Source organism: Tachypleus tridentatus, chromosome 7 (genome assembly GCF_004210375.1).
Source record: "Tachypleus tridentatus isolate NWPU-2018 chromosome 7, ASM421037v1, whole genome shotgun sequence".
In the NCBI taxonomy this organism is placed as follows: domain Eukaryota; kingdom Metazoa; phylum Arthropoda; class Merostomata; order Xiphosura; family Limulidae; genus Tachypleus; species Tachypleus tridentatus.
In genome coordinates this window covers 120,412,177-120,434,526 of record NC_134831.1, presented here as the reverse complement: position 1 = coordinate 120,434,526, position 22,350 = coordinate 120,412,177, and the positions used below count along the sequence as shown (strand labels likewise).

Genomic DNA, 22,350 nt, shown 5'->3' with positions numbered 1-22,350 from the left:
AGAGGATTTCAGATGAGGAAAAGAAAAGGTATATTTATTGTTTACAACTTAAAATCGGTAACGTCTAATATGATTACTTAAAGTGTCGATTTAATAATATTTTGTTCGAGTTTTACTTGTACCTAATATAAATAACATATATTTTGAATGTGTAAGTGAATAAATTGTGATTTATTTTCTGAATGAAGAAATAAAAATAAGAATAAATTTAATTTTTGTTTTACTATAGTCACATTTTAATGCAATCTCTCAAACACTCAAAATATTAGCACTTACGACAAAAGACGACATTGTCACATACAATCAGAATATGATTTGCAATTATTATAACATCATGTTCTTTCTACTTTTAGGTATATATCTACACAGATCAGTGTTTCTAACTGATGAAGAGTCGCTACTAAGCGTTTGACAATTGAACTAGTAAATATTTATAAACATAGAGATAGAAATATCATATTTATTAAAATTACAATCTATCCTCGAAACTAAGACAACTGATATAAGATTGTTTCAAGCGCTATAAAGAAAACAAATTGCTTATCTGTGAGACCTAATAAAATAAGTTTAAATTCAGGATAAACATTTATCTTGCAATTCAGACTTAATTAATTGGAAACTACTTGTGTCTTGTTGGGCTTGCACAATCTTTTACTTCACATTTACAGTCAAAAATACAAATCTGTCCCGATTTATGATACTTGCTTCTTGGTGTATTGCATTCTTTCTCGTAGCCATAAATTCTCAATTCTACAAGCTCATCAGAGAACAGAGAGTAGACTATTTCATGTTGTGTCAGTTTCTTTGGGCCACATTTTCACCTCCTTGTTTTAGCAGCAGTGTTCGTATATACAGTAAAATTATCAGTCTGTAACCATAACCTTTACTTAAAGTTTGATCGAACGAAAAGAACTTCCAGTCCGTCTTATGTTGGTGGCAGTAACTCCAAACCTTTCCTGACTTTCATCAACAAACAATAACAACACGTGTTAATTCCTGAATAGTTGTAAAGTTTGCAAAGGAATTTCTCCACGTCATCAACCTACAGTTTTTTCCAAGCACTTGGTACCTGTAGTAAATTATGTTCTTTACAGGATAACCACTGGATTAATATCCATCTCATCATTTTATTTATTCATAATCTTTAAAAAAACAACAGTCCCTATATATTGTAGTTTATTATTGCATTTACTATTGTGCATTTTTTGTAGTTCTAATTGTTTAATTGACCCCCACTAGTACAGCGGTAAGGCTACGGAATTACAACGCTAAAATCAAGGGCTCGATTCTCCTCGGTGGGCTAAGCAGATAGCCCGATATGGCTTTGCTATAAGAAAACACACACACAACTGTTTAATTAAATTAAAGTTCATATAAAAATACAATAAATTTTCGTTTTATAAGCATTAAGACATATATAGGAGATACAGAAATTATTTTCAGAGTTTGGAATATAATTCTATATCACACACCATCATACCTGGTGTGGATCGGCATGGCCAGATGGTTAGGGAGCTGTACTCGTAATCTGAGAATCGAGGGTTTAAATCCCCTTCATACCAGCTATGCTAGCCTTTCAGCCGTAGTGGTGTTATAAGTGACTGTAAATTTCGCTATTTGTTGGTAAAAAAGTAGCCCAAGAGTTTTCGGTGGATGGTGACGACTAATTGCCTTGTCTTTAGTTTTATCTTACACTGCTAAATTAGGGACGGCTAGCGCAGATAACCCCAGCGTAACTTTGCGCGAACTTCAAATAATAATACATACCCGTTGTAAAAACACTTTTTAGAACATTACTAACATAAACTTATATTACTATATATTTCAAGCGAAAAATCTATTCATATAATCTTTGACAATTCGGCGACATAAAAATTCCACATGTGGTAGGTGATTTTGTAACGTTTGCCACACACACACAATTTTAACATGGACTCCAAGTATTAACAACAATGTTGTTAAGAGTTTTTGTAAGCGTATTTTTCGTGAAGTGCCGATAATCGATATAAAATGATAAAAAGTTGATTGGATAATTAAATACAAATATTTAATAGATATTTTACACAGGATATAGATTTACTGCCAGCATATATCCATCATGGCTGCATGCTTAGTACAGTGTGCAACTTGTGGGAATAGTATTAGCATTTGGTTACGAGTTATTGTTTTGATAATCATTTTAAATAGTGTTTCTGTTGTATTGGTGAGTTTTAATTTTACGATGTGTTAATTTACACTGAAGTGTAATATTATCTAGTCTAACTGATGATGTTCATTTTCTTATTCGAATATGTGGTGCCTATACGGTGGTAATAATGTGTAACTTTCACTGTCAGTATTCAATAACAATCGGTAATGAAACCAGATTAAAAAGGATAATAACAAGACTCTGCAGGCTAAACTTATACTACGTCAATTTACACTTTTAAATGGCATTTCGTAAATATCAAATAATTTTTTACACAATGAAAATGACTGTGTATTAGTTTTGTATGTTTATAATAGTTACAAGTTACAGTGAAACCTCAGATAACGGGAACTGACATGAAGGACTGACCTTAGTTTCTCTTTTTTTTTTTTTTTTCTTTTACTCTTTGTAACCAAACTAAAACTTGCAATAATGGGTACTTCTATTGTGGGTTAAGGTAATATCTTTAGTTTCATTCTCTGTCTGGGCAATTGATAAAGTGGGCTGTTATGTTTGTATGTCTATACAGTATACTATTAAATTCCAAACTTCCCAGAAAGATTACCAGTGTTTAAAGACTTGTGACGTTTATTGGATGGGTTCTGAACATATACTTTAACTTTTTCCCAGATTCAAGTGCAATCTTATTTGTTGGGGAATTCTTGTCGTGAACACTTTAGGATACATAAGCTTGATAAATTTCACGTTGTATTCTCAGATCAGGGGCTAAGTCAGCTTATTTATGTACATGTGCTTTGCTGTTCTCAAGAGTATCATGTTACAATGTCACTTGAACATTTAAAGCACAAGTGATGATTTGTTGTTTAATTTTCTGTGGATTTCTACTGTAATTATTGTCAGTAAAATAAATATAGAAAATAAATGTGAAATGCTTAGCAGTTTAAACTCTGAAAAAAAAGTACTTTGAAACTCAATGATCAATAATAAAGGAAAAAGACAGCAAACTGACCCCCTAGGATGTCCTGTTGACAATGATTATATCGTGGCAATGTGTGATTCATCATCACCCATGTCCTACACACATCAAACAAAATGGTGGATTTTAAAAATTCAGAAAATTGGTTCATTCAGTATGGAATCCAGCTTTGCATGGCTTATTTTTATATTAAGGGAATTTGGATGCAGTTGGAATGGTGCTCTTAATGTCAAGGTTCGACTGTATTTATACCGGATGAGAGAAAAGTGAAAAGAGTTTGATATACTGGAGCTGATAAGACTATTTATTATACAGGCAATACTGCATTTCTAGTAGTTCAGCCAATAGGAATTTAGGATACACTTAAGTTATAGACAGCATTTTTTCTGGGAAAAGAATGATCTGAAACTCTCCTATAACTTTTTCCACTTGTTACGACTTCTCACCTCGTGGTCATCACACTTGGATGCTCATTCTCACCTGTAATTGGTGATAAGAATTTTAATGACATGAGTCTTTTTTTTTTTTTTTATCAGAGTGTGTATAATAAATTACATAAATCATTTGATCTTATTGGAAGAAGAAATTTTTGTGAAATGTCTTATTTATGTTTGTTATCCAGTTATTAAAAGGTACCATTCCAACATGTCCTACCATAGAAAAGCATTGCATGTGTGTATGTCAATTATAAGTGAAGAAGAGGCAGTTCTATCCATCACTAATCCAGCTTTATTTGGCATACGTACAGTTTTGATCCTATCTTTGGAAATATTTTAATTTATCAGAGGAGGGCAACTACTGATAATATTAGTAACAGGATGAATATAGAGATAAAAGTGTTATTTTGTAGGTATAGATCAAGATATAGATTACAATTGTTTAACTTATTTTCTTTTTGAAAAGAAGGGTTTGAGATACCATCAGTTGTAGTAATATACTCTAGAGTTTCAAAGAGGAACCAATGATTTCTTAAAAGGTAAAGTGTGTATACATTTTTTATTCATTTTTTTTTATTGCGAGTGTTCAGGAAGTCTTGAAGAATTAGATTATACCATATTGTCCATAAGTTATCAAGACAGTCTTTGATTTTTATGCAAGAATGTAACACTGGGATCATCTTCTCTCTGTGTATCTTAGTTGTGTATTAGCATGACTGATGAAAATGTTAAATCTTGCCTGGTTGTTAATCATTGGTTGAAGCATGTATAACGTTCTGAGTTGGGTGTTCTACTTAAGTTAGGACTCATGTGAAAGATTAAATGTTACTGAAATAACTATTTGTAATAAAATTAATTAAATGGTAAAACAATTGTGAAACAAAATTTTATTTCTCTAAAAAGTAACTTTTTTTTTTTTGAGGGGCAAGATGGAGATGGTCAGCTTGTGCTGTACATGGATCACTCATTAGATCAAGGTAGGATCATTTTATAAACTTGAATATGTTGTGCAGTGTGTATATATACACACACACACACACAAGACCACATTGTTTATGGACAAACAACTAGACCAAATATTACCTTTTTTGTTTTGTTTTTATAATACGCAAGTTGCATATCCTGGTGATGCTCCACTGTATATAGTGCTATTCTCTGATGTACATGTTCATTTGGAATTTGTTAGAAAACAGAAAGGAGTTTAGAATTTAGAAGAAAAAGATCAGGTTGTTGTACATGTTAGTAATAATATTTACCCTAAAGCTTAAAAAGAGGTTAAGGACCAGATATATGACCTGCTTGTTTTCATTTTTGGGGTGGTTATTGGATAGAGGACAGGTCAAGGTTGGAGGAAGACTAACATTAATTAGGGAGAAGATAAGGGTCATCTGGTGTTTAGTCATACTTCAGTACGAAGTCTTTGGAAAGTGCTTTGCAGGATTATTTAATCCTTTAGCAATGGGTCACAGGTCAAAGGTCATACCATCACATTTGTTGACTGCATTCAAAATTTTGTTGAACTACTACTTTATGAATTTATGTTAATAAGTTTGGAATCAAATTGTAGATTATAATTCAAACAAAAGTATATATTTAAAGAACACATTCAAATATAGGTGTTAGTGAGTTATGTGGTATGTTAAATACAGCACTATTTAAAATTAGATGTTTGTGATGTCAAAATACTAAGTCTATAGTTTCATTTAAATTAGGAACTGAAATTACTAATATTAACAAGCTAGATTATAAAATAAGAACCTTGTATCTTTTTATTTTGCTCAGATATAGCTTAGCTACTGAATCAAACACAGTGGCCCTGTTCACTTCTTTCTATTTTTGGAACAGTCCCTTGTATATTCTTACTATAGTATATAATGAGAATAACCAATCAACAGTTTACAATGTCCCCAGAGTGGTTTTCTCAGCCATTTTAGTCTGTAAAACGGACCCCATGTTCTTTCTCTCCAAGTTTTCAAGGAGGTAGGTTTTGCCTGTAGTCTACTCAAAGTTTCATATTTTTTTAAAATCTAAATACATCCTCGTTACTAAGCTTAATGAATTATAGTGGAATTCTATGGTATTAGTATATTTATTTATGATTTTTTTTTGGTTATTCAACTGTATATATAAAAAAACCTAAAAAAAACCTTTTTTTTTATATCCTCCCTGTGTGAAATTTTAAAAGGTTCAGTGACCTATGTCCAGTAACAACTAAGTTCAAAGGTCATAGCAACAAGTGATAATTGTTTGCTTTACTTCTTGATTTTCTGTCCTACATTTAAAAAAAAAGGTTAATAATTTCTTTTTAAATAGTAATCTATATACATGTATACAATGTATAATAACTGAAATATGATTGTATCACCAAACACTAATCCACTAAAACACAGCCAAGACAGGGAAGACTAAAGGTCAGTTTTATATTATTGGATATGTAATGTGGGTGCACTTGCACCATTTCAATGCAAATTATGTAATGTTAGCTAGGCATAACTGGAAGTTCAGTATGATAAAAAATAATAAATATATAGTGTTAGAAGACTTAAACTACTTAGCCCAAACATTTGTATTATAATACGTAGTCATTCCAACACAAAAAAGCATAATTGATATTTATTTCATAATTTTTTATGGTGCTTGCAAGGTTGGTTAAGTGACAAACCTGACAGTTAAGAGTATAGAAGATAATATCAAATATAAAGCCTCTCTGAAAACAAACATTTGAAATGTATTTAGGAGGTTTTAGAGATTACAAAAATAATACTTGTGAATTTTGGTACAAAAAGTAGTTTTTATCATAATATGAAATTTCTTTGCATTCAGACTAGTAACTAAACAGACTATCTTCACATCCAAATATTTAGTAAGAATACTTCATTAAAAAATCTTATTTTGTATGTAAAATACTTGTAATCTTTACTAAAAGTCTATCAAAGTTTATGAAGATATACACGTTGTATCAAAAGTTATACTGCAAATACTTAACATATGCAAATATGTAGATGAACCTGTGTATATTACACTGAGTCCCTTGCAAAAGGGTTAATTATAAATAAATTTTATCAGCCAGCCAATGAAGGAAAGAGCCTGCTTAACTAACATGTCAACTGTTCTTAAGGATGTTACTTTTTCCTGAATAAAGGTAAAGGAGTGAATTTGGTGGTTTACTTGAGTTTTTCAAAAATGTTTGATAAGGTCTTGCTTAAAAGAGTTATGAAAAAATTTTCTCAGTTAAAAGTAGATGACAACCGAGTTTAATGGACTGAAATGTGGCCGAGTTGGAGGAAATAACAGTTATTAATGTAGTTTAGTTTTACTGTTACTATTCGTTGGTTACATTAATGACATTGATAGAGATAGCATGCTTAAAAAATGTTTAAGTTTGCTGTTAGTATACGTATCTTGTGTTTTGCTGGATATGATGAGGATGGTACTGACATCTTTGGTTGATTAGTTGCACAAATACATGATAGATAGTTTTTAAATATGTAAAGTGTAAGGTTATTATCATATAAGGTACAAATATAATTTAACTGAAAATATTATTAATTGCAGTGTATGAATAAAAAATTTATTTTGGTTTTTATTCTCCAGGTTAAATGGAATTCTTGTTTCTCACTCAGGTTATTTCTGTGGAACTATAACCTTTGACCCTTTTGGTGTTTTGAGGTTGATTTTACCCCTCTTTCTTAATTCTTGAGTTATGTTAGGGTTTGTTAGTTATCTTAATTTGGCACTGTTTAACCTGTTCAGTGCTATAGATGAGATAACTCATTCAAGCCGATCGGTAACACAGTACCACGGAGGAGTTAGTTTGTTCTCAATACTGTGTTTCTGATGGGTTTTTAAAGACGTGCATTTGACGTACTTGGAAATTGTTTCACTTTCGATCCAAAATGGCATCATGAAAAAAGTTACAAAATGAAGAAGCATTGGAGTTGAATTTTGAACTTGGTTCGGAATTGCCGTAGCAGCTGAAATACTTGACAATCAACAGGTTAATGCAGCCATCCTGATTAGTGTTAGAATTTAATATTCATATTTCCTGCAGCCTACATGTATATGTTTTTAGTAGAAATCCATCTTTAAGTTAATTGAGTTGTATGCTTTTCAATATTTAGTCTTATTTTGTTATTTGATCTTTTTCATGGTTTGTCTCCAAAACAAATCCTTTATAATTAGACACAAGTAAGTAGAATATAGTCAGTTCTTTCACATGTTTACAGTATTTAGGCTTGTGTTTATAATAATGAGAAGTTTTACCACGTTGCAGCTTCCTTTTTTAACCTAAAAACATCATCATCAAACCTGAATACCAGTCTCCTTTAAGAAATGCACATTAAATGTTTAGTGTGTGATTTTGAGAAAATGTCTCACTAAAGAGTTATAAAGTTACTGCATTTTTTTTTACCTAGCAGTTTGGTGATTCATGAATGGAAGTACAGTCTGAGTAGTCTTTCAGATATAATAGAATTATTTTATGTAAACTGAATATTATTTATAAAATGTAATGTTTTCCATTTCAAAAAAACCAGTGCTTGATTTAATTTTTTTTATCTCTAGGTGTTTTACAATGATTTCAGTAGGTAAAAGATCATATATGCTTTACCTATTTAAATGTGTGAAACATTTTGTCATGCATTTTTTTTACAAGTTATGTTTCCAAAGGCTTAATGAGCTAATGTTTAATATATTGACTCTCAGCATTGATAACATGTTAACACTTCATATTTAAATATAGAATGAGTAATTTCGATGTATGTGTGTATGTGCAAAATGTTGGTGATGTTATTGATAACATGTTTATAAATACATTTTTAGGGGCTACTGCAGAATTTACTCCTAGAGGTGTTATTACAGTTCATTCCTTGAGAAGTGGAGATGTTTCATGGAACCAAGAAAATACAGTCAATTCTTTGTTCATTGAACAGTTAAAGGTAATGTATTTATATGACCAATAAAAATTCATTGAATTTGCCATAATACCTTATATTTTTCATTAGAATGTGTTATGTTTCATTAGGACTTACAAGTGATTCATTTTGTAATTTATATAAATAATAGTTTATAAACAGAATACTTTGAATAGCACAACACCGATTGTTTGTTTCTTACTCCAGAAAGAGAAGATCTTAGCTTGAATTTTTTTAGAAGTGAGCTAATAAAAATATGCTTATGTATTTAGGTACTAGTCATGCCATATTTGCTCCCTACCTACTTATGTTCTGGCAATTATAGCTCAAAGTCAAGGGGGTAAAAACCCCTAACCTGGGATCCAGGGCTACCAAATTTTGAGTTCTTTGAGTTGTCATGCATCCAGACAGAGTTATTAGCTCATCAAGCTATAACCACATCCTACTAGTTGTGTATTCATCCAACCTTTTCATGAACTCAAGTAAATTTTCTGCCTTCACCACCCTTGAAGGCATCTCATTTCAAAAACCAACCATCGTGTTTAAAAAGTGACATTGTCTCAATTGCAGATGACTCCTGAGTTGCTAAAATTTGAATTTATGACCCTTTGTTCTATTGTTTTCACTGCTTAGCACAAATTTGATGAATCTATTTCATCAATGCTTTTAATAATCTTAAACACCTCAATCAAATCCCCTCTGACCCTTCTTCTATCCAGAGAAAACAAGTTCAGAGATTTTAGTCTCTCCTCATAGGATAATCCCACGTGTCATCCTAATAACTCTTCTCTGAACCTTCTTCAATAAATCAAAGTCCTTCTTGAGAATGCGAGCACCAAACTGTGCACACTACTCTAAATGAGACCTTACAAGTAATCTTTACAGTGAAACAATAATATTCCTTGTCTTGTATTCAAAATTTCTATAGATGCTAGTCAGAATTCTATTAGCCCTATTGCTAGCTACAATACACTGTTTAGATGACTTAAGTGATTTTTTAGCCACAACACCAAGATATTTTTATTCAACCACAGTATTTAATGTATTCCTGTTTAAATTATAACAATAATTTAAACTGTGAAAACCCACATGCATCACCTTATATTTTGTATAGTTAAACATCATCTGCCACAGACTGACCAAATACATTAAATGATATAAATCTCCCAGTAAGTCTGCAAAATCTTTGATACATTTAGCCACCCCAAAATTATTCTTGTCATCAGCAAACTTCAATATTTTGTTAGTTATAACAGAGTCAAAATCATTGTTATAAATCATAAGCAGCTGACGACCCAGCACAGAGCTCTGAGGCACACATTGCTTGTAACTGTGATTCAGTCAGATCTAACTCTGTTTATTACTACTCTCCACTTTCTATGCTCTTGTCAGTTTTCTATCCAATTTTATAACATTTTGCTGATACCCATAAATTAAATGTCTGAAACAAGTCTTTTGCAATGTACTTAATTATATGATTTCTGAAAATCAAGGTGAACCAAATCCACAGTAATATCATCAAAGAATGTCAGATTTGTTGAACAAGACTTTTCCTTAGTAAAACCATGCTGGTTCTTTAACACTATATGAAACTGTTGTAAGTAACTGTAATGCATCTTTGATGACACTTTTCTTACTATTGTGAGCCTAACTGGCCTATAATTGCTTGGACGATGTTTATCGCCTCCTTTAAACACTGAACTAACATTAGCCAACTTCCAATCTTCTAATACTCTTCCATTATGCAATCACTTATAAAACAGTTTAGCTAGAGATTCACAAAGTAAATCCTCTAAAACTCTAAGATAAAAGTTGTCTGGTTCAGGAGATTTATATATTTTTAAATTTCCCAACTTTCTTACAGTTTCAGAACGTTGTGTAGAGGTAAAATAAAAAAGTGAAATTGAAATAGCTCATCATCTCTGTAAATTGTTGTAATTCTTTTTAACTTTTCCATTTCGTTTTGCATCATAACAGTACAACTTCTAGACAGATGGCAAAAAAAAACAACTCCAATGAAACTTCTATTTTTTTGAAATAGCAAAGATATCTTCTCAGTATAAGTATGTGGGAGAAAATAAATTTATATATGTTTGTATATATATATGTTTTTTTTATAGCAAGTATCAAGATCAGGAGGTTATTATCGCTTGAAGCTTTCAACAAAACAAAATTATGATAATTTTGTAATGACGTTTATGAATGCTGTAAGTACATTTTGATATAAAATACTTAAATTGTTTACAATTAAAAGTTTTTAGATTAAAAGAATAATTTCATATTTTGTGAAAGATGAAATGTAAGTTTGATATAGATAATGGCTGTTAATCTATATATCAACCAGTAATAAAATGTATATTTAGCACAGTTGAATAACAAGTAATATTAATTAACGCTAGAGGGTGCAACTGAAGAGGGAGGACATTAAAAAGTTAAGCTCTTAAAGATTCCTGAGAGTTATTTAATATTAATTTTATAATTTGTAGTAAGTTGGGTTAAATAACACAATCATAACTAGATATAGTAATTTTGGAAAATAACAAATAATATGGCCAAAATATTAACACAGAGTTTACTGGTGTAAATTTTACTACAATGTTAAAATAGGCTTAAGTACATGTAACAAAATTGTAGGCTTAGGACTTAGGTACATTTTAACTTGCAGATATACACAATCTAAGAACTACTTTATTGTCTCTTGGTGTTTTAAAAATTAACTTATTTACTTGAACTTAGATCCATTAGTTCTTAGTTATATGTAGGTTTTAATATAAATCAGTCTAAATACACTGTAGTATTATTGTTATTGTTCTTAGTTGTGTATAAATATAAACTTTGTTATTGTAGTGCAAAAAAGTAGTGATAAAAATTAATGTAATTGGTTCTTAAGAGTTAGGCTTAATGGTAACAGTGTTAAATAGCGTTTTGGCATTTGGAATAGAGTATTTATTTTCATGCTATCAGTATAAATACAAGGCTTAAGACTGGTGTCGGAGTTAAGTGTTCACAGTTTGTTAGGTGTAGTGGGTGCAGTGAGTGGGTTTTTATTTGGGAACTAGGGAATTGCATATGTTTAGAAGGAAACTGTTAATGAAGGTGTGCAATTTTTATTTACAGTTTGTAGGTTGGAGGCTATCCTAATTAAGGTAGAGGAACTAGGTAAAGAGAAATGTAGCTTGAACATCTACATGCAAGGGATTTGTCAGCTAACAGTGACTTTCAAGAAATTAGCATTCTATTAAAGTAAAAGGTAGTGATTTAATTGTAATGACCCTATTCTGTTGAGTAACAAATTTGAGCCCTTGGCTTCTGTAGGTGAGGAATTATTGGAGGGAAGGAAAACAAAAGGGTCAGAGATATGAATGATAAGGTGGTTGTAGACATGTGGATAGAATAGTCTGGGGTAAATAGGGAGAAAAGAATCAGAGTATAATACCCAGGGGCACAGGTGGAGGTTAGAACTGACAGAGTAGGAGGTGTAATAAAAGGAGTGAACAGAGATGCATTTTTGGTGGTATATATGGGGACTCATGATATTGGGAAAGGTAGGTCAGACAAGCTAATTAATAAGTACAATGGGTTGATAAAGGCATTTAAAATTAAAGACCATAACTTAATATTTTTCAGGGATACTACTCAGAGATAACTATGGGGGATGAAGTTATGAATAAGCCACTAGGACTAAATGCTAGGCCTGGGTTAGTATGTAAGTATTAGCATAATAACTGGTTGAACTTGTGGGTTCAGTTCAGTTGAAGAACAGAGTTTTTTTGAATAGATGGTTTACATTTAAATATGGTTGGAGCTGGCTTGTTTGTTAAGGCTATTAACTCAGCTGTAAGAGATATTTTAAACTAGGACAAGAATAACATAGGAAATGAGTATAGAAGTAGTTATAAGGATAGGCTTAGTTGTTACTATTGTAATTCTAGAAGTATAAGAAAATATATGACTTCATAGCACTGGTAGAAATGGAGGATACAATAGGAATAACTGTAACATGGTTAAATGTAGATGATTTTGATGACAGAAATTTCTTTGAAAAACAGGATGACAAGCTATTTAACAGAGGGGCAGGAGTGTGTGTTAATGTAAAATGTGAGTTACATCCTGTTGGAGATAACAGCAAGGGGGTTTTGAATCCATTTGAGTTTCTGTTAGTGGATATAAAGGGCAAAATCTTTAAGTGAGAATTCGTTACAGACCACCAAATGATACTGAAGAAATTAGTGAAAAACGTTACAATGAGATTAAGTTGTCAGCTGTTAGAGAAGTCATAATTATAGGTGATTTTAATTTCAGGCATATAGAATGAAGAATAGAGTCAGACCACGAGGGAAACAGGTTTTTGGAAACTATTCAGGGTGGTTCTCTTCACCAATTAGTTAAGGAACCTGCTAGGAACAATTCTATTTTAGATTTATATTTAAGGTCTAATACAGAAATGATCCAGAGGGTAGAAACTGGAGAACATCTGGGTCCAGGTAATCATCACACCATTAGGTTCATTGTTTTGTTACATATGGAAATAAGGAATAATTATATTTTGGTTACAAATTTCAAAGAAGCAAATCTTGAAGGAATACAACAAGAATTACCTGTTGTGAATTGTGCAGTTGAGTTACTTAGAGACATTGACAGAGTCTGGAAATTTTTTAACTATTCAAGGCAAATATGTTCTGAATAGAAAGAAAAGGGTAACTACAAGTTAATAAAAACTGCCAAAAAACAGGTTGTTTCCCAAAGATTACAAGAGATAAAAAGAATTATCATAAAGTTAAGAAATTTAAATTGGCAGGTACTAAAGGAGATTTAGAAGACAACAGACAATCAAGAAAGTTGGTGAAACAGGTAAGTAGGACACCAGAAAAGTTGTGTGGGAAAAGGTTGGCTGAAATGTAAAAATTAACAGTGAGGATTTATTTAATTATGCTATGGGCAAATAAAATGTCAAAATGGAGTAAGACCCTTGAGTGATGATAAAGAAAAGCTAGTATCTGATGGTTGATATGGCTAGGTTATTAATTTTACTTTTTCTTGGGTTTTAACTGATGACAATGTAAGCAGTATTTCACATCTTGAACAGTTGGTGAATGGAAACAAGATCAAACAAGATGACTGCATTAATTCTGAGCTGGTTAAGAAAAAATTGGGAAAGTTAAAGAACAATAAGGCTCCTGGACCAGATAATATTATCTCATGAGTTTTGAAGGAAGTTAAAGATTGGATATGTGAGCCACTTGCAACTTTTTTATTTTTTGTTGTAAGTCCTTGAATAGTGGTCAGGTACCAGAGGATTGGATGTTAGTTAATGTAACTCCCCTTTTCAAGGGAGGTGATAAAAATTGACTCAGTAATTATAGACCCATTAGTAGTATGTTGGTTGTGGGAAAATATTTGGAATGTTTTAAAAGGTGCTTTGCAAAGCTATTTAACAAAGTTTAAAATTTTACTGGATAGTTAACATTGATTCACTAAGAGAAAATCTTGCTTTATAAATCTTTTGACCTTCTTTGTTTAACTTGTAGAGTGTTTGAGATTTTGTATGTTCATTTTTTTTACTCATAATCAAGTGAGGGCTGGGCATGTCTCAGTGGTTAGCATATTGGGTTATGGATCAGAGGATTTAATGTTTGTTATAAAAAAAAAAGCATTTTGAAGTTGTTATTGCATTATAAAACTTTGATAGTCAAGTTAAATCATTTTATTAGAGTAGTCCAAGAGTTGGTAGTGGGTGCTGTTTGTTATCTACCTTCTTTATTCTATCAGTTCATTATTTGGGTTGTTAACAGCACAAGTACAGTTTTGTTTGAATATCCAAAACAAGCCATGCAATACATTGGTTTGATAAAAATCTTGTTTGAAGTTTTCTTTTAGTCATTGTTTTAAATTTACCAAAAGTAATAGTACTCGAAGTGTGTTGAATAACATTACTTTTGGTCTTTTATCCAATCTTGAGAAAAGACACTGTATCTAAAACTTAAGTTTGTTATACATCATTATATTACATGCAAACTTGTACATACATATAATTTTTTTGCCTCCTCCTATATTTTTTTTTAGTGTTCCTTGTATGAATCTGCATTGTCAGACATTATCACCATAACATTTGACCAAGGTGGAGCGTTGTTAGGTGTTTCAGCAACAACTGTTCCTTCTATTTGTCAAGGATCTGTAACTCCAGACAGCAGACTTGCTGCTTTCAATAGCACAGTTTATGTTGTATCTACATACACTGGACCCAGGTAGGATTACTCAGTAGCCATAGTATAGTTGTGGTGAACTGAACTATATGGATTTCTCCTAAAAGAGTGACATAATATCATAACTGACTTTTGCGGTACATGTGCAACAACAACAAAAAATGCAATTCTTCACAAGTAATAGTTTTACATTCATTGAAATTGGGTAGAATAAACAACAACAAGACCTTGTATTTATGACTTGCCAAATAAACACATACAAATTAGATCCTTTCAGTCCCATTAAGTACCATATACTTTTTAACAATGCTGAAACCTCTTCAATGTCTATGTAATTAATGTTAAATCATGCCATTAAATGTAAAGGGATCTAATAACCTAGCATAAGCTTAATTATCACTTTAAGTTTTGTTATTTTCTGGCTCAATGCATTGCATCATGTTAGAAAATGTTCTGGAAGATTCTTCATCAGCCTAGTGGAAGAAGAATATAGAATAAGTTACACATTTAAGGATTCAGAAGTTTAGTTCTTGGAACTGTAGATAAAACATATTGAGGGTTTGTTTGGGATACCGTCGTCTAGATTCTGAACCATTTAAGTTTTTTCAAATGGCTTAAATATGAACATAATACTGCAGAAACTGAAAATTTGAAGTAATCTGAGTTGACAGATCAGGAACCAAATAAATAGAATGAGGTTTAGTCATTATTCCCAGTTTTCTTTCTGTGTTAATGCTGCTTCATTGGTCAGTGAAAGTTATCTGTGAATAACTGAAACTTTTACAAACAGTTTGTTTTCCATGATGTCTTGGTTGTGAGTTAATCCTAACTAAATAAAATAAATACAACATATTAAACATTGATTTTGAGTGATAATTCTTAAGTTGATGGAATCTTTAGATAGCCATATTTAGCCGTATCTTTGGTAATGGAGTTAATCCTTTACTGATTGGTGGATGACATCAAATGAGCCATATTACGTTTTACTGTTATCTAATTGATAATCCTGATGTGAGCTTAAATACTCACACACACAAAATTGCAAAAAAACGTTATTTCAAGTTTTCATTTGCTTTTTAAACTGATGATAAATTCTCAGGTTACAAAGACTGAACTGTTACATCTGTGTCCTTTTGCTGTAAAACTGTCTAAATTTAAACTTCTGTTTTTACCCACAGCTCCTACATTCATCTTCAACATGTCTACTTGTGCTAGAACTTATTTAAATACAAACTTCTGTTTTTACCCACAGCTCCTACATTCATCTTCAACATGTCTACTTGTGCTAGAACTTATTTAAATACAAACTTCTGTTTTTACCCACAGCTCCTACATTCATCTTCAACATGTCTACTTGTGCTAGAACTTATTTAAATATAAACTTCTGTTTTTACCCACAGCTCCTACATTCAACTTCAACATGTCTACTTAGAACTTATTTAAATATAAACTACTGTTTTTACCCACAGCTCCTACATTCATCTTCAACATGTCTACTTGTGCTAGAACTTATTTAAATATAAACTTCTGTTTTTACCCACAGCTCCTACATTCAACTTCAACATGTCTACTTGTGCTAGAACTTATTTAAATATAAACTTCTGTTTTTACCCACAGCTCCTACATTCAACTTCAACATGTCTACTTGTGCTAGAACTTATTTAAATACAAACTTCTGTTTTTACCCACAGCTCCTACATTCATCTTCAACATGTCTACTTGTGCTAGAACTTATTTAAATATAAACTTCTGTTTTTACCCACAGCTCCTACATTCAACTTCAACATGTCTACTTGTGCTAGAACTTATTTAAATATAAACTTCTGTTTTTACCCATAGCTCCTACATTCAACTTCAACATCTGTCTTCTTGTGCTAGAACTTATTGAAATTTAAACGTTTATCAATAGCTCTGTGATGATTTTTTTTGCACTTGTAGTTAAATTAAGCACTTGAAACATCAAGATGCTAGGTAGGGGGGTGCCTTTGTTAAATTAAGCACTTGAAACATCAAGATGCTAGGTAGCTGGGTAGGGGGTGCTTTTGTTAAATTAAGCACTTGAAACATCAAGATGCTGGGTAGGGGGTGCCTTTGTTAAATTATGCACTTGAAACATCAAGATGCAAGAGGGGTGCCTTTGGCCCTTGTCAAGATGCTAGGTAGGGGGGTGCCTTTGTTAAATTAAGCACTTGAAACATCAAGATGCTGGGTAGTGGGTACCTTTGTTAAATTAAGCACTTGAAACATCAAGATGCTGGGTAAGGGGGGGGGTAATATGATAATGAGAAAAACTTTAGAAATTAAACTAAATTTTACCCATTTGCTGTGTCTACTTTAAAAGTGTGAGGAATTTTTGCAAGCTGTTCATTGTATATGGCATGCTCAGCAGTCAGAGGTGGATCCATACCCTACATCGTGAATCAGAAGCCAGTGGGTTAATGAAAGTATATGCAACCCAATTTTTTTCTTTCCTTTTTTTATTATAAGATCTAATAAGTAGTACTAGCTAAAAGAATTTTTTTTTCTATTCAGGTGTAAAAAAAAGACAAAATTATGTGTCCTGAGAAGAAACTTTGGGGTGTGATACAAGTAACAGTAATACCATATTTTAGTTTTTAATTTCAGATATCTGTCCTTCAAGATAGTTTTCCATGTTTGTTTTCACAGTTTAGAATCATTGAATAACTTGAATGAAAGAAAATATTTTGAATTTTTATTAACAGTTGAGATATTTATAAAAACAAATAAAATTGAAATATAGATAAGTACTGCTTTCCATTTTTGCTTTCTCAAAACTGCTGTATTACAGCTATGTAAAGTAATGGATGTAGAGCTCCGTATAATGTCCGTTTTCAATATCTTATATCCTTTTGGTTGTGGTATTAGAACAACATGTGATGTTACTTGTTGGTAATGTTTTTCCATTATAGTGATTTAGTTGTACAACATCTACCTATACCTTTCCTCCAGTGTTCTTACTTTACTAATGAGTGGATATTTATAGTCCAGACACGGCAACTTACATTCAACGATTAGAGAAAGAAAAAGCAGAGAAGGCTCGGGGAGAAAATCAAGATAACAGGTCTTTCCTCGCAAAATATGTAAGTTTCTTAATATTAAAATTGTTATTACAGTTGTTGTAACTAAAACTTTTATTTGTAATTCAGAAAATATAGATCAGCTGGTGAAGCAAGGGACCTTTTTAGTAACAAGTTATTTAAATAGTTTTAGACTATAGATATTTGTATTATCATACCTTTTGGTAATTTATTACAGTGGATTAGAAATTTCAAACCAGTTGTGCTTAAAAATAGAACTGAGATCTAACTTTTCCTTACATTCAAACACATTCCAAATTTTTTTATTATGTACTAGAACTTGAAACTTGTGTTTCATTTGTATCAGGGAAACTATTTATTTGAGATGCTTTGCGATTTGGTTTATTTTACTGCATATAGATAGTACTTCATCATGACTTTTGGTTGCTAATAAGCAATATATTTTTTGTCTTCCATAAGAACTACACAGAACTTTTAAGATTTGGTTTATTTTACTGCATATAGATAGTACTTCATCGAGACTTTTGGTTGCTAAGAAGCTCTCCTGTGTTGTTCTTATGGGAGACAAAAGATACACATGGGCCAAAAATAGTAATATGGACTTTTGATATGAAATCTCTAATGTATTTATTAAAAAGAATATGTTAAAAAAGTTGCACTGTTAAACTTCATTTTAACACATTCCTTAGGCTTATTTCTGAACTAAAGAATTCAAAACAGAATTCAGTTTTAACTAAAGCACTTGTGCTTTTTCAATTTTGATTTAGTCTTGTCAGTTTTCAGAAGTCAGTTCATGATGAAAAAATGTTTGTCTTTTGAAACAATGCATTCAACGTGAAAATATTAGCTTCTTTATTTTTATTGTTATTATGCAAATTGTTTTTGGATTGTTTTGTAAAAAAATCAAGATGTGATATTTACAGTGATGAACAGATAAATTACAGTTATTCAAAATATGCTCTTTCTCTCTCTCTCTCTCTTTTTTTTTTTCTTTAGAGAATGCTTGTTTAGTTACTGTATCTGGGATGATATTCCAAAATTAAATTGCCTGTATAAAATTGATCATATATTTGGTAATTAAAACAACAATTAAAATATCTACATCAATTTACTGTTATTGTTCAATATTCATGATTGCATTGTTATTGTAACTTTATAATTTAGCTAACTTTGGTAGAATTGTGGATTTCAGAACTGGTGTACCAGATTCAAACTTGTACAGTACTGTAAAGTATTTTCTGTGTTAAGCTATGGGTGCATTAGAAGAGGGACAGCTAATCCCTTAACATGAGTGACAGAGTGCTGCCTTCTATCTGGGCAGTTGCTCAAAATTAGGAATAGCAGCACCTCGTGGCTTTTTCATATAAAGAAAACACATTTAATTTATTAATATTTTTTCTTTATTTTTAGTGGATGTACATCGTACCTTTATTGATATTTGTGCTCCTTTCTGGATCATCTGAACAAGGTGGACGATAAAGCAGAGATATACCTATAACACTGATTCCAGAAATGTATTTATTGTTTATTTAAAATAGATGCAGGTTTCCAGATACATTCAGCGAATGTGATTTCCCTTTTTACATAATTCTGTTCATACGAAAGTCAATAAATAACCAGTGTTCTGCAGATATTAGTTCATGTGAATCAACAGGATGTACAATTGTAATAATTGGAGTAGAAAAAAATAATAATTTTTTTAGGAGAGTGTAAGAATTTTTATGTTTTATCAATGTCCTTTTTGCTTACAGACTTTCAGCATAAAACTTAAAAAAACAGAGAGAAGAAGAGCACTAACATTTAGCATTAGACCACTTGATTGAGCTCTGAATTTGTGACTTTTAAGTACCAGCTTATATATTTAACATTTATTTGGCAACTATAGCAGTACGGATACTGACTAAGAAATGTTCTGGTAAAAAAAAAAGAAATTTGTAGTAATTGTGTAAAATATGTAATATTTGCTTGAATATAAACAATATTCATGATATATGTGTGTATATATATATATACACGACATCTAAATATATGTATACACACAATTAAGAAAAGCAGTGAATGAGTAATAGTTTCTTATAGTTTATGATTGGTTAACAGGTATTTAGGTAGGCATATCGATGCTTATAAGCATTTTTACATTTAAGGATCTTAGTAAGAAGTTATATAATGATTTTTTTTTGGTAAACTTAAGGCTTGTAATAAAATTCGGAGTTTTATCCCTGTAGTAGGCACATCACTGTTGCCCTAATGTGCAACGTTATAATCAATAACAACAAAATAAAAATTAAATTGCTAACTGGTATAGAGTAAGTTTTCTACGAATTTACTGCAGGCAATAATACATGGAAGTAAAAGCATTACTCTGACAAAACGAAGTGTAAATATGTCTCACAAGTACAAAAATATTTTTTTTATTTAAATTGTGCAAATTACATTTTTTTTCTCTTGAGTTGAACTTTCGTGTTTTGTTGGACGTTGAGATTAGTTGATAGAAATACTCAATTAATTTGTGGTTGAATATAGATAGAAATACAACTTGCATTGCTAACACACTAAACTACACATGTTCACTTGTGCTACCGTTTTCATCAAAGTACTTAACTTTTAAACACTGATAGTTTTAATCAGTGATGTCGAGAAAACCCATTTGTAGAGAAATACATGTATAAAAACGACTCGTTTGGGTTGAGAAAATTTTTTACGTAGAGGAGCGAACAACGTTTCGAATTCCTTCTGTCATCGTCAACCCAAACGAGCCGTTTTTACATATATATTACTGATAGTTTTAAAATACTTTTACATGTCGAGAAAACCCACTTTTATATTTAATTATGTATCAATGTTTGGAAGAAAACGTTTCCAAGTAATACGTATTCCAGATAGTTAGACATATTTCTTTGTCAGTTTTTAGATCTTAATAAAGATCTGGGACGATCAGGTGTGTTCCAACTTCATTCAAATAGTATCGTCACATTTCAAATTTATTTTCAAGTTACGTTTCTCGTCGTCAGATGGCAGGATGTGCGTAAATTGGCATTTTCGTATTTATTGAGAGTAAGATGTTAAACTATTGAAGACATAATATTGATTGGTTTTAAGCAAGTATATCCAGAATCATTCGTATGGATGTATTTTATTTGTCATATTCCAATATTTAAAAAAATGAATCAGTAAGTACTTTAGAAAGAAGGAGAAGTTGGCTTAATCGTTGTATGGGCCAAACGATTTTTAAGAACAAATTCAAGATGGCGATTGTGTAAATATAAAAAATACGAGTTTAATAAAATTATCCATCTTTTAAATGTAGATTAAAAGGCTTATGATAACTTTGTAAGACAGGTGATAATTATAATTTTTTGATAATTCTCAGTACCCAGTTACTTGGTGTTACATCTCGGCATTTATAAGTCATTTGGAAAAAAGATTTTTAAACCTATATGGAAACTGTTAATATCGTGCAATTCGAGATGTGTATTTGTCGTCAAATTTAAAATGACCCACTTTAAGGTATATAAATTAACTAGTAAAACTCACATACGTCTCTTATACTTGCTTGTCCCTGATGTAAAAACTCGCATGGTATCAACCTTTCTGTATACTCGTTAAACCTAAATATCTTCATTTGAATTTAACCGGTTGAAACCTAACGTGATGTGGAGGCTGTAAGAATTGTTATCGCAACTATTACGAGGGACTACAGATGAAAAAGTACGTTAATAGAACTTTCATTTCTCTAACAAAAAAAAACCCCAAAAACTCAGGCTTTATGTTAGCATGCAACAATGTATTATTGAGTGACGAATTTTGATTTAGCAATTTTATAATCAGCCAACCGAGAAGTCGCTTTCAATCAAATTAACGTTCCTTCTGCCAACATTGAAAAGTATTACGAATATTGAAGGACGTATCAATATATTTCGGACTTATGCATCTGATAATTGTTTTAATAGTATTTCTTTTGTTTTAATTTCGCGCAAGGTTATTCAAAGGCCATCTGCGTTAACCGTCCCTTATTTAAAAGTGATAGATTAGAGGTATGTCGACTATCTAACACCACCCACCTCCAACTCCTGGGACACTAAATAGTGATACTCACTGTTACGTTATAACTCTTCTCATGGCGAAAAGGAAGAGCATGTTTGGGGTCAGGATCTCAGCCTTCGACTCTCAGATTGTTAGCTGTAGGTGGGGCTTTTAATAGTGTGCTATCAGAACGATTTATCGTAAGTCCTCGAATAATGAAGATATATCAAATGTCAAAGCACTAATACCTCTGTCTTTTTTTTTTCTGTGCATGTTTTTGAAATTTTATAAAATTTTCGAGAAATTACATGGTTTAATTCAAATTGGTATTCAAGTCAAGTTATCAAAATAAGAAAAAAAACTAAACATCATACTCGGAAGTCTCAATTCAACTTACTTGTTACCAGAACAGTATGTCAGTGATGTACATAGTTCATATTATTAGTTTTGTCAAGTATTTAGCCCAAGGAAAGTCTTAACAGTTAATTAGTGGTATAATAATACCTGGTTCATATTATTAGTTTTGTCACAAATATTACGTCCAAAGAAAGTTAACAAATTTTTATAGTGTAAAACAAATTCAGCATTAC

General features: G+C 31.3%; 1 protein-coding gene across 1 annotated transcript; it reads left to right on the top strand.

The window, feature by feature from the left end:
* Positions 1-2,040: 2,040 nt before the first annotated feature.
* Positions 2,041-19,958, top strand: EMC10 (ER membrane protein complex subunit 10). The gene is made up of 7 exons (XM_076513798.1): positions 2,041-2,203; positions 4,485-4,539; positions 8,384-8,499; positions 10,596-10,682; positions 14,539-14,720; positions 17,683-17,779; positions 19,148-19,958. The coding sequence occupies exons 1-7, from the start codon at positions 2,099-2,101 to the stop codon at positions 19,214-19,216; spliced, it is 711 nt and encodes a 236-aa protein (XP_076369913.1). The 5' UTR covers positions 2,041-2,098; the 3' UTR covers positions 19,217-19,958.
* Positions 19,959-22,350: the final 2,392 nt, after the last annotated feature.

Excerpts from the sequence above, each read along its gene's own strand:
- EMC10 (XM_076513798.1), top strand. The coding sequence starts at position 2,099 with ATGGCTGCATGCTTAGTACAGTGTGCAACTTGTGGGAATAGTATTAGC. Across the intron at positions 2,204-4,484 it reads ATAGTGTTTCTGTTGTATTG|GGGCAAGATGGAGATGGTCA; the intron begins GTGAGTTTTAAT and ends TTTTTTTTTGAG. Across the intron at positions 4,540-8,383 it reads GGATCACTCATTAGATCAAG|GGGCTACTGCAGAATTTACT; the intron begins GTAGGATCATTT and ends ATACATTTTTAG.